An 18,458-nucleotide genomic window follows, 5' to 3' on the forward strand; every position below is an offset into this window, starting at 1 on the left:
GTCATATCTATAATATCATACTCCCATGTGCCTATCTATGCTTGCAGGTCATATATCTTACGTGGCAGCCTCCTTGCATTAGAATACATTCCATTTTGTCTTGGTAAGCTCACTTCTCTCTGACCTAGCAATGTTTCTTCTGCTTTTCAGACTCACTTGTTTGCGCTTTAATTTCTAATTCCATCTCAGCTTCTGTCTCCACTGAACTACTTGTCAGGATTTTATACCCCTGCCAATCCAGTTTAAAACCGACCGAGTAGCATTAGCTGATCATCTCACGAGGATGTTGGTTCTCTCTGTTCAGATGTAACCCATCCAAATTGTAGTGTCCTCACCTCCCACCCCACATAAACAGTCCCAATGCCTCAGGAATCAAAAGCCTTCCCTCTGGTACTATCCCTCCAGTCATGCAATCTTCCTCTCTATCCTTCTATTCCTACACTTACAGCTACATGGCACTGAATAACTGAATTTTTAAAGATGTATTAAGTTTCTTACTGCTAACACATCCTGAAAAACTAATTTTATATTTGCTGCAATGTCAACTATCTGTATTTTGATAAAAATATTTCACATATTTATGATATTTCAGCTTCTACTTTAATCTTGTGTTATGTCTCAATCATTTATTTCACACTTTGTGTAAGTTAATTAACAGTACAAGTTAGTCAATGCATTTTAATTTTCTGGTTTGCTGTCTGTCAAGAAGTTTTAAAGTGAATTACTGCTAATCCAAGTTGATAATGTCACGATTGCAAGAGGACTTTTTGAGTTGGTGCCTGACTCAAACTGACACCAGAAAAGGAATAATGCATATCACAGAGATTGAGACATTTGTGGGCAGTTTTCTTGGAAATCAGCAGTGAGCACTGCCACTTCATTGCTGGTCATGAAATCTAGGCAAACAGTAACATTTTCAAAACATTGACTTGCTTTATTTTTCTGATTTTCTAAGCCCCCCGTATTCTTTTTTATGCTGCTATGTGATATACATCTTTTCAAATTTGGAAGGATGTATTCGTTTAGTATGAGTTATGATTAAAAGTAGAAACAAAAACAGAAATTGCTGGAAAATCACTGCAGGTCTGGCAGGACCTTCTGTGGACCACTGGACTAGAAATGTGAACTCTGCTTTCTCTCCACAGATGCTGCCACATCTGCAGAGGTTTTCCAGCAATTTCGGTTTTTCTTTCTGATTTCCTGCACCTGCAGCTCTTTGGCTTTTATTTTGATTAAAAGTAGTTTGGTAAAATAGACAGAGAAATATTCTGAGTTTATTACATCCAGTCAGTTAACAGAAATGCAGTTGCTGACATTTACACTATTTATGTGCGAATTATCAAATTGCATAACATGGATCAGTTCAATAAATACAATATTTATTTAAAGTTATCACACAGAGAAACAAGATCACCGTCCAACACAAATGAGTAGTAAGATTTTGCTATAGTTGTACAAGAATCAATGTAGATAGAATGGTAGCAAAAAAAAAATTCCAATTCCATACTCCAGTAGAATTTGGTCAATTGGTAGTACAGAATTTGAGTATTGTCAAAGAAAAAAAAAGACATCTTGTCAAAGCTTTTTTGTCTTGCACTCATATGACAATTAACAAGAATACCAATGTAAGGCGATCCACATCTTTATACTGTAAAAGCAAACTGTATTGTTTGGTCAGTAAGCAGACTCTGATTGGTAGAGGTGTTGCCATAAGAAGATATCAATTAGATGAAGACATACAGTTAACTCAAAGCTTTGTTTAAATTTACATCTGGCACATTGACTCTAATTGGTCAGGACAATTCTGTCTGATTTCAAAGATTTGAGAGACAAGAGGCTGTTGGGTGGGGGATTATCCCGGGTACTCTGGACACTAACATGCCTTCCATTTTGTGAAAGGCATCATCTCAATTAAAGACCTGAACTTGAATTAGGAACTGCTGCCCAATGATTGTTAAGCTCATTAACTTCATGGTATTTTGGTGACTAGTCCTTGACTCAACTGCCTTCTCTTTATACCAATTATCTGACTGGGAATAAACTAGTTACCATAGACAATGAAGCACTGCCTGAAAGACAGATCACATTTTACTATTCACTTGTGGAAGATGCTTGAAGAAGATATCAGCAATATATCAGGGAACTTTCTGCAGTCTTTGCTAGGACACCACAAACACTCTAACAAGATCATTTCTGGAAATTTAGAGGACTTAACCTGAAAATACTGAATTCTATACTGCCCAATCTTATGAGCATCACCAGGAAATAAAGGAAGTGCTTAGTTTTTAGCATCTTATGATGGACTTCCTGTCATGCAGTAAAGATGGTAGACAAGAGGCTAGGCAGGAGAGAAGGGACTGATAGAAGGACTATATGGATTCTTACCCTGCTATGGGTCCAGGACATTCCTCTCTTCTCCCCCCCCCTCCCACCCCTTACACCTCCACACATACACAACCAGGCCATCCAATGCTCCTTCCTGGATCCTGTATGCCTTCTCTCTTGCTCCCAAAGCCATTCTGAAATCTCCTGTTGTGTGAGAGTCAAGGCACTTCACACCTTCCGTCAAACTGATGTGTGGAGACAAAATAATTGTCTCTAATTGAAACTTGAAGGGAGGATAGAGCTGCAGGTTTCTGATTTGCATTTGAAGGAAGGTCAAAATATTAATTGCAATAAGATCCAAAATCTTTTGCTAAAACCAGTCTTTTAAATAACTGCTCTCACCAGCACAGTACCCACTTAAGACTTGTATTTACTCTTCCATCAAAATAAACTCTTAGATCTTCAGATGGCTACCTCTGTGAAGGCAAAACTCAATAGCATCTTGTAGGTGAGTTCCACCACTCAATATAGTTATGCATTTAAGTTCTTTATTGTGTGCAAATTAACCTCATTTAATGATCAGTTATAAATTTAACAAAATGTACTGTAGAAAGATGAATTCTAACTCCCTTATTGAAATAAGTAACATTTTTATCCCACTTCCACAGTGTTACTCTTGATTTTGAATTAGATTAATATTTGTAAACAGCATTGCCGTTGGCAATTTGGTAAGTGCACAGACTAGTATTACATTGAGCTGTGCAACTCAACAATATGCCAGGTTTGCTCCAAGGTCTACATTGAGGGTAGCAGTTAGGGCAATAAGGAAAAGAACTGGTTTATTAAGGTTTTCCACTCTGGATTATGATTCAATCTACTTGAGGGAAATGATTCCTTTCTTAAAAAAAATTTCTATTTCTAAAAATTCTGGGATACAGTACTTCTTAAAGATTAAATGAGAGGCAAAGTAAGATTAATTTTCGATGGCTAAGCAGAAACCATGGGAGTTTTAGGGATTATAAAATTGATCCTGAATTACAAATCAGACAGAATAACAGTAAACAAGGAACACAATATTCACGAATGTCTGAATGCTCGATCTTACAGTCCTTCTTACTAGCGTCTGCAGGCCGTAAGTGGTCAGTCTCACAAGTGAAGAAAGTCTGATGATCTTGTGCAGAAAGATTCATGTCATAATATGTCAGAGGCTCCCTTCCCGTTACCCATGTATACCTTCAGAAAAATAAAACAAAGTGAAAAAGGAAACAGTGAACAAAATAATCTCTATATTGGAGCCAAGAGGAGATAAAGCTGTTGCTTCAGAGAACAACATTTCAAATTAACCACATAGTGCATAGAATAGCTCAAATCTGAAAGCTCAGTTATTCTTCCTTTTCTTGAGAATGAAAGATTTTCATCCAAAATGCTGTATCATCAGAAAAAGAAAATAAATGGAGGAGATAAAGTTAACTGTGCAACTTTTTCCTTCGGGTAAAATAAAGAAGTATTTGCCAAGTTAGTGCTTTAGTCTGTATTGCACTTCTCAAATCAATTTACATCCATACAAATGCACACATTACAAACAGATTTCTATGCAATATTAAATATTCCGGCCAAAATCTGAACAACTTTAAATCTAGGTGAGGGTTCCAGCTGCCTCTAGTAATATACATATGACAAAGTTACTTGTGGTGCTTAAAGTGAATAACTATATCCCACGAAATTAAAATCTTCCACACAATTTGTGATACCGAACACTGCATGCAGCACTACTCACCGATTGTATTCTGCTCCTCTAAATAAATTGAGCGGATTCCGCCACACCTTACATTCTGTCAGTGAAAACAGAAACTAATCATTGTTGTTATACACTGCACTGGAATGAAGATAACACATTCTTATTGTGCATAAAACAGAAAACCCATTTAGAATCTCTCAACTGCACAATTTCCAGTGATGAAACATAGATTTATATAGCGCCTTTAACATAATGAAAGAGTTTTAAAAGTCCTGACACCTAGCCACATAAAAATATATTAGATGAGATGGTCGAAAGCTTGATCAAAAGGCTACTTTCTAAGAAGTGCCTTATGTGAGAAAAGCCAGGTATAGAAGCAGAGAAGAATGAAGAGGGAATTCCACAGCTTAGGACCTAGACAAATGAAGGCACATCCAACAATGGAGGAGCAATTAAAAATGGTAATGCAACAGAGTTAGAAATTGAGGAACACTGATATCTCGATCGTGAGGAGATAATATAAATCAGGAGAGGCAAAGCCATAAAGGGATGTGAAAACAAGGATATGAATTTTGAAAGCAAGACGTTGCTTGATCAGGAGCAGTTAAGTGCAGGGCTGATAGGGGATCTGGACAAGCTGCAACATAGGACAGACACAGCAGAGTTTTGGAATGACCTCAAGTTGATGGATGGTAGAGGGTAGAGGTCAATAGGAGTGTGTCAGAGCAGTCAAGTCTATATATAAGCAAACAAATGAGCTGAGATGAGTGAAATTAAGTCATATTGTAAAAGATGCAAATCAGCAAATTTAGTTATGGCTGGAATGTTAGCAACTTGTTTGATTTCATACCTGCATTTAAGGTTTTAATTAAATGAGAATGCAAAAGGTCCCAGGTTCTGTGTTGCCACTTGCAGTAATGTCACCAACTGAGTTCTATTATAATGACCTCAATTATATGGGGATTAACAGCAAGAATAAAGAAGTCTTGCTTTACTTGTATAGGGCTTCATGAGACAACACCTGGAATACTGTGCTCAGCTTTCCAAATCTTCAGGAGGAAATATTTATATTGGAGGCAGGACAGTGAAAGTTTACAAAGATGGCCCCTGAGCCCTCTGACTCTATCAGAATATTTCCGATGATGGGAAGCTGAATGAATTGCGTCTACACTCTTTAGAGAAAAAAAAGAGTTTTACTGATGCCCTAGCAAGGCCGATAAAATTCTATCTATTAACTTTCAGAAAAATCACAAAAATACATGTCATGAGATCTACCACTTGGTCTGCAAATCCACACTTGTACTCATTCACAGTTCTGTTATTGTGAAACAGCATAAGATCAAGTCATGGCTGCACTCTTCAGAGGGAGTGTGCATCTTAGAAGCCAATTCAGAAATGACAGTGCAGAATTTCTGGGAGTATCTCCCTGAGTGATACAGAACATTAACTCTGTTTCTCTCTCCACAGATGTTGCCATACATGCTGAGATTTTTCAACATTTTCTGTGTTTGTTTTAAGATTTTCAGCATCTACGGTATTTTGTTTTAACATCTCTCCCATAGTTGGTGTACAATGCCAGGCAAGCAAGAAAAGGGGGAGGGGAGAAAGTTATCCGTGGTGGTTTTTCAATTGCACACTCCTTTAATCCTATAGTTGTTGAGCTGCTGATGTCAACTCTGTTTCTGTGCAGAAGTGCTGAGGAGACCACAAATTTCTCACGGTAAAAGATAAATTGTATGAAGTAAAAAATAAAATGTAATCACCCAGCTCACAGTATCTTCTACTGGTCAAAGCGCGCAAGATCAACCCCATGAGAAAGGGATAGAAGAAGATAGGAAAATACACATGGCCTATTCCTTGTGGATTCCTCAAAGTTACATTCTGAAAAGAAATCTACATCTGACTTTCAAAGATCATTGCAAATAAAACCAGCTTTTGACATTTTTATACAGGTTTATACAGGAAATAGCTACAGTGGAAATTCCCTTTCTTTACAAGTTGGAATCTAACTGTTTACAAGAATCCAATAGATTGCTTTGATCTATAGCTGATCAAGGATTCTTAGGTTTTGGCTGGGTGGTAATCTAATTACATTTGTTTTAGTTAAATACATAATCTTTACTTGAGATATGAACTCCTATCACTTAAGTGATTATTGTACAGAGGAACCTCGATTATCTGAATTACATGGGTGGTTAGTATTTTGTTTGGTTAATCGAATTCCAAAAAATCAAATGCCGTATAACATAGTTTAGCCGAGCATCGGGACCTTGCAATCCAATATGCAGATTATATTGGATAATCCAATATAATGCTAGATAATCGAGGCTCCTCTGTATGAAGTAAACTTGAAGTGCAGACTCAGCTGTCCGAATGGAAAGGCTGGGAGACGAGCTGTTCCAAAATAGAAACATACAGCAAACGGCTGTTAAATGGATACCTGAGTTTTGATTGTTGTTTTGACAACAATTCAAACTTAACTAATCAGCTTAAATTTTGCCCAGGAAACTAAAACCCAATGGAGTTTGAATTTATTGTTTTGACACCTGGAAACCAATCAAATTATGGGAAATTAATGTGTTATAGGGATATAAAACACGCGGGCATTTTGAAAATTGATCAAAATGCAACTGCCACTGATCAGCCGAGTACCTGTGATACAGCCGGAGAGCTAGCTGCCCATCTAACATCTTGCTCGCAAAGAAATTAGAAAACTCTCTCTATCAAAGGTAATTTTTCATGTAAAACCTACTCGCAGTAAAAAAAATACAATAATCCAGGGAGATCGCCAGCCGGAAGACTCTAGACAGTGTAGAAGACAGAGACTGCATGGTCCTGAGATTAAGTTAATGTAATGTTTAATGTGGAATAGCATAGTGTGCATAGAGTTGGAGTCAGATAGTAATTGGTAAGAAAAGGGGGGCTTGGATTTGTGAATTGTTGTTTAGTGTTCACTTTTAGAGTTAAGAAAATAAATTGTTATTTTTCTTTAAATAGTCGAATTTGGGACTTCTCTGTCAGTAATGTTTTAACAGATTACGAGGTAAGGCAAGCTTTTCTGGGGGTTTGGTTTAATTAACAGAGAGGTTCGATCTCAGCATCATAACAATACACAAAGCCACACAATGAGCAAAATCTTGATGTGCTATTAGAGGTTTAACTAGACGGCTGGAGAGCCAGTGATGTACCTGCACTCACTTGCCCATCAATGCACACACCAATTAAGCCACTGATACGCTTTTGCCTGGCTCAAGACTCCAAGGGTGGGAGTCCCACCCAGTGAGAGCTGTTGGCCAATCACAGGATGGCCGCTCTTATGCTCAGTTGCACATTAGGTGGTCATGGCTCCTGGTAAAAAAATACAAAATCAGAAATTGCTGGAAACATTCAGTGGGTCTGGCAACATCTGCAGAGAGAAAAGGTCCACTGACCCTTCTTCATCAGAACTGAAGAAGGTAGAAAAATACCCTTGGAGTTCCAGGAGGTTGGGGGGGACCCTGGAGAAATAAGTTATGTGGGGTGGATGGTGGTTTCTCAGGTTGGAGTAGCAGGAAAAGAAACAAGGTTGAATCCTAAAGGGCACCCTCTCCTCATGTTTGGACACTCAATCAGGCACTGATTGACTTTGATCGAGAGAAACCACGTTCCCACAAAGTGACAAGTTACCTGCAGAGTAGCAGCTATTGTCAATTCCATATAGTGACGGGATTGCGTGTTGTTGGGTTAACCTAGCAGCAGTGGGCTAAGGTTCTTGCGTGGTCTTTAATTGCCTAATTAAGAGCCACAATTGGTGTTGGGTTGAGAAGGTCCATCAGAACCCAATTCTACCAGAAGATAGAAGGTAGCGGGATTCACGTGTGCAATCACCCTTCTTGCCTTCAGGATCATGGCATTTTGTTGTATCTGTTTGATCTCATCTGATTGACGGCTCATGTTTAGAAGCCTCTGGGATGTGATTTAATGCAGACATTTCCTAATAGTTACCATTTTGTTTCATCTGAATCAATCTGAAATACAGGCCTCAATGTGTTGAGCAGTACTGCCTCACTCACATCACATTACATAAGGTATTCTACTGAAGACCACTTCCTCCAAACCTTTTGCACTCTATCGGGTAATGTAAAAATTGCTATGAAGATGATATTACATTTGTTTCCTAAATAATTACATCATTATTAACCAGATGTTTTCTAGCATCTGCACAATAATCCTGTAAAATAAATCTGACTATTGATTTAATCTGAATGCAATGATCTAGATGCAGTGTTTATGATGTGCTCAATCTTACAACTGTCATTTAAAATCGCCCCTCCCTACCTCTGATCCACCATCCCTTATTTAGTGGTGCTCAAAGATTACCACCCACCACTCTTATCTCTTCTGTTATGATCCCAGCTGATGGTACTATTGGATAGGGCAAATCCAAGAATGAAACCTGGTTTGACAGATTATATGCGTTTTTTTGGTTAGTTAACATGGTGGTTGGTCACTGAAACATATTCAGATAAGGATGCAGATGTTCTTTAACAATGGAATGTATCTTTATTATATAAAAGAGAAAATGAATTATATAGATATATTGCAGTTAATAAAATCTTAACACAACTATTGAAACAAACTTGCAACTCATTTCGTAAAATCATCAGATAAGACCCAAGTCGAGAGAAAATATTACTCCTATCTTTTCTCTTAAAAATTCTACTTAATTGACTCCTTCCAGTGTTTTCACTTGAACTGATAAGATATGTTATGATTCCTCACTAAGGCTGACGGCGTAAATCTTTCATTAATTCGAATGAAACTGACCTAAACCATGCTGGAAGAGGAAGTAAAAACTTGATTCTGAACTCTACTGTGAATTTTTCTCAACTTCAATTCTAGTATTTTCTGAACTAAACTGAAAATAAAACTCATCATTAAATGTGTTTACATTGCTTGTCATAAACAGAAAAGTACAAATGTCTGTTCCATTAACAGTTCAGGGCTTCTCCTAAGCTTCTGCTTTGAATTAGTACGTTTAGAACAACGTTTCAGAATAACGTCCTGACTATTAAAAAGAAATCACCTTCCAGGCATTAACTTAAATTTATTTAAAGAAATCCATATTCCATCTATGAAAATCTATTTTACACGTCTTTCATCACACTGATCCCTAACAATGACATGAACAAACCATAACAATATAACTGACAAGACAGCAATATAAACCATTTACACAAGTTCCAAGATGTGTCAGCCACCCTAGTGATGAAGCTCCAGCAAATGACGGAGGAAATACTGAGGAAAATTCACTCCTCTAGTCTAATCTAGTTTTTTTTTAAATGACTTAATTTTTATTGCCAAGCATCATGCTGGATAAGAGGTATAGAATGAATATTCCTTTCCCTGATCAATATTGACCGACAGCCTTACTAAGAAAGCAAAGCCAAGTGAAGGCTGTTTGATCTCATGATCTCCTGAAACTGTCTTATTCATTTGCACTTTGCTTAAAATGGAGATGGAATAATGCTGATAATGGGGAGAAAGCACACACATCTCCAATACACTCCAACATAAAGAGGGTGTGTGGATAAAGATTGAGGAAAAAAAGGGACATTGAATTCTGGCTCAAGGGCTGCAAGTTAAAAAAATGCAGCGGCTGACTGCTGAGTTGACATCAATTGTTCAAGAAAATTAGCTTTTTACAATCTCACAATCAACTGTCTTATCATTAACAGAACTTGAACTTCAAGGATAAACTCTTAACAATTGCAGCACAGAAAAACTAATTTACTACTCTGGGCTTGCACATTCACTGTTTCACAGATAACACATACCAGACACATTAAAATTAGGTCTGAAATTACTATCTTAAGTAGCCAGCCCTCATTTTCAATTACTATTTAATGTAAGCACCTAAGGCATTAAAAACAACCACTTATAATCTTCATTGAAATCATTTAAGTAATTTTTTCTTTCATTATAGTTGCAAACAAATTTGAATTTAGAAGATTAAATGTGATCAACATTTAAATCATTGCTGCCACTTAAAGAAGCAGCTATGACTATTAAAGCACCATGTTCAGGACAGTTTTGCTGACTTCACTTTTGTCAGAAGACTGCTATGTAAATGACCCTGATTATTGAATTAACTTGCAGTGTCACAATAAACCTAGCTTTCATTATCCCAAATTAAACTGTATAAATCTGTTCATACTGGAATTCATAAAGTGAAAGGGCCCAAAAGCAAGATGTATTGCTTTATTTATCAACGATATCAGGTAAAATTACACTTCCAACAGGAATTTGCAGCAATTTACCACTGTCTAGAAATATGAACATTTCATTAACGCAGCATTAGCCTATGAAAGATTACTATATTTATTGATAAATCGGGTCTACACTGCAAAGTAAATAATATATCAGATTCACCATTAGCAATGGCAGAGTGTCGACATAACACTTCTCTTTCATAATCCTCTTGTGACACTTAGTAGATTTCCAAAACTAGTTTGGTAGGGAGTCTGCTATATTAGCTTAATTACTAAATTAGTTAAAGTATAAGCATTCTGGTGCTACTTTCAAAATGTGTTAAACACCTGCCTTGCAGTCAGGACTTCACCAGATAAATACTCTTCTAATATTTGTCACTAATGACTTTCAGGACAGCAAAACAGGACATAACCCAACATCTGCAATATACGTGCTGTTTCTCCTAGACTGTATTCACGTCTGCAGAGGATTAAAAGGCAAAGGTCGACGTTGACAGCACTTCCATTATTGAGATTTAACTGCTATCATACAAATGCTTCCCTATTGATCAGGCTTTAAAAGGAAAGAGGAGGAACTAAAGGAATTGTTGATGTTCATTTCCTCTTTATATCAAGGAAAGCCAGTGTGGATTTGCAAAATAAGTTCTTCACTTTTATATATCGTAAAATTCTTACCTCTAAATATGTAAAAAACACAACAGTATCGTGAAGTTATATATAAATATATGGTACTCCTGATCATATTGCAATGAAAAGGCTCTTATTGAAATTATAATTCTATTATCCAGTATTCTGACTTCCTACAAGGTATCACACCAGTGACTAGTGTTCTTGCTACTTAATGTCTGAGAGACTTTACCTGAAAATGTTGATATTATGTTAAACATTTAAAGCATTCATATCAAATTCTTTTATTTTACAATGGATAAATTTTATGTGAATGTGTGAAACCCCCATGAAATAATACTGCAGAAGTTTAACAGGTTTTTAGAACATAAAAACAAAGCAATGAGTTTCCAATTCACTTCTTTAAGATTCTGTTTCAGGAATTTTCTGACTTTATCCCACCACTTTTTGTTCATTCATGAATCATTCCTTTAGTAAACCCTTCAGACTGATCAATTGTGCAAATCTACAATCTGCCCTCATAGTTGCAACAACATTTCAGGATTAGTGTTATGGACCAGCCCAAACCCCCTCAAAATATATTAAGAAGACAGTCTAGACCTAACTTTTTTTATTTTAAAAATAAGTGTAAGGTGTCATTTTTCGAATGCAATTTGATTGGTTAAACTACCAGGCTTGAAACAAAATACACTTTATTCAAAACATTACAATTAAAATATAGACAAAATAAACATAATGAAAAGAATTGACTTTACTATAACTGCATTGAAAACTTAACAAAATACTATATACATTAATTGCTACTAATTAACTATCCAATATAATAGCATCCCATAAACACACCATTGGCAAAGGCAAGTTCAGTAAGATAGATTGAGTCACATGCAATTAGAGCAGGACCAACAGAACCCCAGCTTTTAGCTGGAACAGAGAGAGGAATAAGAAATTCCATATACACCTTTAAGATCCCAGCAATTGCAGAAAGCTAAAACTAAATATCCTGGCTCTGGGTGAACTAATCCCCACCCAAGGCTGCTTCTATTGTTCCAACTTTAAGAAATACCCAAGGCCTCACAAGCTGTTTACTCTATTGGCTTCGAGCAGACTGCTCTCTACTCTTTCTCAACCTTTCTTCATAAAAAGGACAAAATACATCCTTTAAAGTCGTAGTTTTGTCACATTAGTGTAATATCTAAAAGTCTTCCATAAAATCTACCCATGCTAAATTTATCAAACTCAGAGAAACTGTGAGAAAGGGAAAACAGTCAAAATACTAAGACATCAGCACTCTGGTATTCAGCACTTTGGTGATCAGCAATGAGTCAGTATCAGCCCACTGGGCTTGCATTCTACTCACTTAGGATAACATTCTGGTTACAAATACACCCTAAATTCTGTAAGCATCTTTAACATCAGCTCAGCTACCTTAAATTAATGTTTTCAATTCACTTGCCTGCCTGTTAATTCTCCGTAAATATTACATTGCCTCAGACCAGCACTCAACAGCTTACATGTTTACAGGGAACCATTTCAAAGATAAATGATGGTGGATGAAATAACTACACAGAGGCCGGTATCCTATTGGTAGATCACCCTTTATTTACACTTGGCGAGCCCTTGACACTAATCTGGATCCCTCAGAACCAGATTAATACCCCCAGTCAGGAAACTCATTTTGTGAGGTCCCTTTGCTGACCTCATTACAATCACTACAGTGGACAAAAAGTGGACCATAAGCATTAGGGAGATAGATTATATGAGTTGGAGAGGATGCAAAAACAAAGAGAATGATAATAAGAGACTTCTAGAAGCAGGAGATTCTGGGGAAGACAATATAATGCCTGAAAAAGATGACAATATAGTGAATTAGATGCAACTGTATGACCACGTTTCACAACTACAACATGCTTCAGCCTTATGCATAGAATTCTGTTTCAATATAAGAGCTAACAGGCTCTTTTTACTGAGAAAAATATTTGACCTGAAGTGTTATGAGACACAGGATTTACACAAATCATTTTAAAATTAAGCAAGGAACATTCTTAAAGAATGGCAATTTTTGCCGAACATGGTGCTGCTGTTACCTGATACACTTTGTCTGTTGGAATCAGTCTCTCCATTATTGGAGGTGGAGTTACTGGGGGCAGTGTTGTCCACCCCACCAAGCAAGGGTCGTAAGTGGCTGACTGATACCTGCTCAATAAATGATGTTCCATATTTTCGAAAATACCACCACTCAAATATCTGTGAAAAAAAAATAATGTTATGATTAAATCTGAAAATCTGGCACAACTTTTAAGATTGTACCTGAAATGTAAACACACAAGCCAAGTGTAAAACAACTTTTTAGCATGAAAAGTCATGCTCACGATAAATTTAATGTGGCATTCCCTATAAATTTATTCAAAGATAAAAGACATGGTAAGAGGTTCCAATTCCTTCTGCTGCCCTTGCATGAGCTTTGGTATCCATGAAGTCACGTCAACTACAATAAATTCAACTTGAATGAATAGGTTTAATATTTTTAAAGAATTACACAGCATTTACAGCAAGGAAACAGACATTCAACCGCACAGTTCCATGAGAATCCCTTTAGATGCATTTCAGCTATTCAACTCAATGACTGCTTGTTAAGATCCATATTTTCTCTGCACTTTTTCAATGGTTAATGATACAATGGGAGCAGTTTATGCATGTGCCTCGATTATTGGATACCCCCAGGCCCAGTTACTGAACTCTCGGTCTGGTCACTTCCCGGCCTCAATTACTAGACCTTGGCACTGAGCAATCATGGCCTTCGTTATTGCACCCTGAACACCAGATCTCACTGCTCTCTGGCTTGGCTACTGGACACCACTTCCTGCTGTTCCATGGCCCCGGTTCTATATCAGCCACATTGCGCTTCTCAGTATTCTCACCCACTGTGCACAAAACAGGTTTAACAGGGGACAGAGAGATGCAAGGTACAGAAGGGGCACAGCAAGCGAGTGGTGGAAATGATCTTGGAGAGTTAAGCGGCATAGGAGGATGACAGGCAAGGGAGTTTGGAACAATATGGGAGGGAAAGAGAGGTGTGTCACAAAACTGGAAGGAGAGAAACCAGCAGAAATGCAAAATGAGGATAGGATGGAATAGTGAAGAGAGATGACATAAGGGGGTGGTATAGGGAAGAAGATGGGATATTAAGAGAGGAATGAAAAGGTGGGATGGATATGGAATGAGACAAATGGCAGGGGACGATGTGGGCAGGGCATCGAATGGAAATATGAAGAAGGATTGTTACAATACAGACATTAATTTCACACCAATGATTTGCAAATCACTAACAGCATATATATTACATACAATAATTTGGTTAAAGCTAAGTAAGCTACCTTCTGAACAGTCAGAAACAGCTGCAAAATTCAGAACTGCTTAGATCCAGTTCAGAGTTAATTTGTTGTAGACAACGTTATCTCAAGAAACACAACATACTTCTCTCTGCACCTGTCATTTCTCTTAAGAGTTAGGAGTTACTGGGATTTGATAGGTTTGATTCCACCTTGGGGCAACTATCTGTGTGGAGTTTGTGCATTCTTCCCATACCTGCATGCATTTCTGCCGGATGCTCCGGGTTCCTCCCACACGCCAAAGACATGCAGATTAAGTGGACTGACCATGCTAAATTATCCTGTAGCGTCTAGGAATGTGCAGGCTAAGCGAATTAATCATGGGGAAATGCAAGGTTATGGAGATAGGGTGCAGGCTCGGTTGGAATGGGATGCTTGTCAAAGGGTTGGTGTGGATTAGATGGGCTGAATGGCCTCGTTCTACACTGCAAGGACTCTAAGATTCTATGAGTCCAGTCAATATTCATTTTTCAACAAACTCCACCATTTCAGACTATTTGGCTATTGATCCCAGTGATTCTTGTGCATTCTATGTGCACAAATTGAAACCTGCATTTCCTTAATTTACAATTTGAATCATACTTCAAAATTATGTGAAACACTAGGATATGTGCTAAAGTTGTGAAGGAAGTTATATAATACATAAAAACCGAAAGAACTGCGAATGCTGGAAATCTGAAACAGAAACAGAAATTGCTGGAAAAGCTCAGGTTTGCCAGCATCTGTGGAGAGGAGAGAAATCAGAGACAATGTTTTGGGTTCAGTGACCCTTCTTCAGTTCTGAGAATTTTCAGCAATTTCTGTCTTTTTGTGTTATCTGATACAGGCAATGGTCTAGTGATGTTATCGTTCGACTAATAATCCAGAAACTCAGTTCATATTCTGGGGACCAGAGTTTAAATCTTGCCACAGCAGATGGTGGAATTTAAATTCAATAAAGAATTAAGAATCTAATGATGACCATGAAACCACTGTTGATTGTTGTTGAGAGTGCTTTAATTTATTAACTCCCATTACTGTCCTTTGTTTAATGATGTCCTTCAGGGAAGAAGAACTGCCATCCTTACCTGGTCTGGTCTACATGTGACTCCAGATCCACAGCAATATAGCTAACTCTTAACTGTCCTCTAGGCAATTAGGGATGGGCAATAAATACTGGTTTAGTCAGAGATGTCCACATTTTGTGATTAAATTTAAAAAGTCTGTTGTTTTATTTGATGGGTGGAAGAATGGCCAAAATTTGAAATCCAATATTTAATCAAATAAAAATGCTGCTTATAATTTACTTCTCTGTTAGTCAGCACTGATAATATCCTGGGGTATGAGTATTCGGATATAAGGAATGGTCTAACAACAGAGGTGATGATGTCGAGTTTCACTGGAGATTCTCCAAAACTCTCACTGCAATCTCAGAAACTCTGAAGGAACAATATAAATGGTGGTTAGTGCATCTTCCCAAGGACCTCTGCCAAAGTTAAAGCTGGTGACTGGGAGAAACCCCTTACAAATTCTACATATGGATTTACCATTGTGTTTGAAGCAACTGAAAGGGGATGAAAGAAAGAAGGACTGTTCAGTTGTACCATCCAGGTAAAAATATGTTTAGTAAGTCTCTTTTTAGTTTGAGAGAGTGTGGAATGTGAGAGGGAGACTTTTGCTGCCATGCCGTAATGCATTAAGTAATTGGAGAGTAAACACTAGACTTCCACCCAATGTAAACAAAGAGGACGGAATGTTGACACTGTGACCATATCACAGGATTTCAGAGAACAATGTGATTCTGTAATAAAACATACATTTCAAAATCACTCCCGTAAGTATTTATGCTAAAAAGATTCATGTGCATATTCCTGACAGCTCCAGTATAAATCAAAGGACACCCAGCAAGGGTGGTATTGGCAACTTACATAAACTAAAGCACTCTCAGCAACACCCACGTGACATACAAAGCTGAGGAGACCACAAGTTATGAAGTCTGTCAGATGGCACTACATTATCTTTGATTCATTGCTTTTAGGTATGAAGTATTTATCTCATTAGTGATGAATGTGACACACTCCCAGTACTCTACCTTCCCAGGTCAAACAAATATTGTATATTACACCTATCCTTCACAACTGCCCGTGCATTACTGCCTGACAGCCCACTTTACTACCTTGGAATACAAAGCAATATGGAGTGTTTATCCAGTCACCAATGCCCATCTCAAACATGCTTTTCAATTTAAAAATGTTAGAGAAGAAAAGTCTCTGCTAATATGAATCTTGCTCACTTCACACTCAACGCAGTAAGACATTTGTTTAGTGGAAGGCTGACCTAAGCTATCTTTGTACAAATCAATTCAATTAGTGAAAAAAGGCCAGGAATGCTACAAGTTCATTTTCTAGCCCCAAGTTCACATCCAAACAGGATTTCACAAGTGAAGATTCTATAAGTTAAGTCAAAGAAAATTTAAAAGCAAAATATTGCGGATGCTGGGAAATCTCATCTTAAAACATGTCCAGCATATCCAGTATCATCTGTGGACACAGAATAAATATACAATAAGTTAGGGAATCACAGAATTCCTATAGTGTGGAAGTAGGTCATTCGGCCTATTGAATTCACACTGTCAGTTCGAATAGCATCCCACCTAGACCCACCGTCCTACCCTATCCCTGTAACCATGCATTTCTCATGGCTAATCTACCTAAGCTCCACATCCCTGGACACTATGGGTAATCTAATCTGCACATTTTTAGACTGTAGGAGGAAACAACAGCACCTGGACGAAACCCATGCAGACACGGGGAGAATGTGCAAACTCCACACAGATAGCTGCCAGAGGATGGAATCGTGCCCATGTCCCTGGCACTGTAAGGCAGCAATGCTAACCACTGAGCCACCGTGCCGCACCATGACCAGAACAAACAAACCATCACATCTGAGCAAAGAATGACAATCGATCCAATGCCAAGCCTTACAGACAATATTTGGAACTGGTGAGGAATTAAGAGCTAAGCTCCTACATTAACTGCAGACTGGCATCAGAAATATTGAATGCAGCTGATTAGAGCAAGGGCTAGCCTACTGCAGCAACACAGTACGTGTTCCCAGGCAATTGTGCGAATAACGCCTTTTCTCTACTCTATCTATACATAACAATAACTCTAACAATAATGCTTAACAGCATGACACAGCCTTCAGTAGTTTCAGCTTCAGGTTAGGCAGAAAGTTTCAGAATCCATTAACGACTGACCTCGATTTCTGTTGAGCAGACAATGTGATTGCAGATTAACTGTTGCACTGTTTGGAAATACAGCAAAACATTACATCATGTTTCAATAAACTATGGATGGAGTGCCTTGAAAATGTGTAAACAGAGTAGTCTCTGGGTTGCGAGTGAGTTCCATTCAGGAGTCTGTTCACAGTTAATTTGTACACAAGTCAGAACACAATGCAGGAATACAGGAAATGTTCGTATGTTGGGGGGGTTGGGGTGGTGAAAATAACGTCACTACATGAGATCTCATTAAGTCAGACGTTTGCACTTACGAATCCCCTATACAAAGACTGAAATGGTGTATTAGTGAACATGGGGTCAAGATTAGAGTGGTGCTGGAAAAGCACAGCAGTCAGGCAGCATCTGAGCAGGAAAATTGACGTTTCGGGCAAAAGCCCTTCATCAGGAATGAGGCAGGGAGCTGCTGTGCTTTTCCAGCACCACTCTAATCTTGGCTCTGATCTCCAGCATCTGCAGTCCTCACTTTCACCTAGTGAACATGGGTGCTAATAGTCCTTTTGTAAAGTATATTAAGTGAAATGATTACTATTCATTGTGGTGCACCCTCCCCATCTAATCATTCAATATCCTAAAGATATTCACATTTTATTTTAGTCATATTAAAAAGGGATAGGGATCCATCAAATACCACAACTAAGAATAGTCAAAGTTCGCAATTGTCAGCTGTAGTTCTGCTGGAAACACTCAAACAACAGAGCCAGAGGTCAGTGGTATAAGTCCCATTGTTGAGACATGAGTACAAAAATCTAGGCTGAAAATCCAGTGCAGCACTCCCTCAATATTGCACTATCTGACATGCAGTCATTTCATTGAACTGTTAAAACAAGGCCACATAGCTTTTTTCC

The 18,458-nt window shown here is 37.9% G+C and overlaps 1 protein-coding gene across 13 annotated transcripts in view; it reads right to left on the bottom strand.

Moving 5' to 3' along the window:
* The window catches only part of LOC132824688 (suppressor of tumorigenicity 7 protein homolog), a 200,637-nt gene that overhangs the window by 64,171 nt on the left and 118,008 nt on the right, over positions 1-18,458 (bottom strand). For 8 of the 13 annotated variants that reach the window (XM_060839342.1, XM_060839344.1, XM_060839341.1 and 5 more), the window contains 3 exons: positions 13,026-13,185; positions 4,103-4,157; positions 3,431-3,558 (listed from right to left, as the gene is read on the bottom strand). In XM_060839342.1, coding sequence (XP_060695325.1) covers positions 3,431-3,558; positions 4,103-4,157; positions 13,026-13,185 — 343 coding nt within the window. The remainder of the gene's footprint in view (positions 1-3,430; positions 3,559-4,102; positions 4,158-13,025; positions 13,186-18,458) is intronic. The other 5 variants (XM_060839353.1, XM_060839347.1, XM_060839343.1 and 2 more) reach the window with 1 other exon arrangement.

The sequence above is a fragment of the Hemiscyllium ocellatum genome, chromosome 19 (genome assembly GCF_020745735.1).
Source record: "Hemiscyllium ocellatum isolate sHemOce1 chromosome 19, sHemOce1.pat.X.cur, whole genome shotgun sequence".
In the NCBI taxonomy this organism is placed as follows: domain Eukaryota; kingdom Metazoa; phylum Chordata; class Chondrichthyes; order Orectolobiformes; family Hemiscylliidae; genus Hemiscyllium; species Hemiscyllium ocellatum.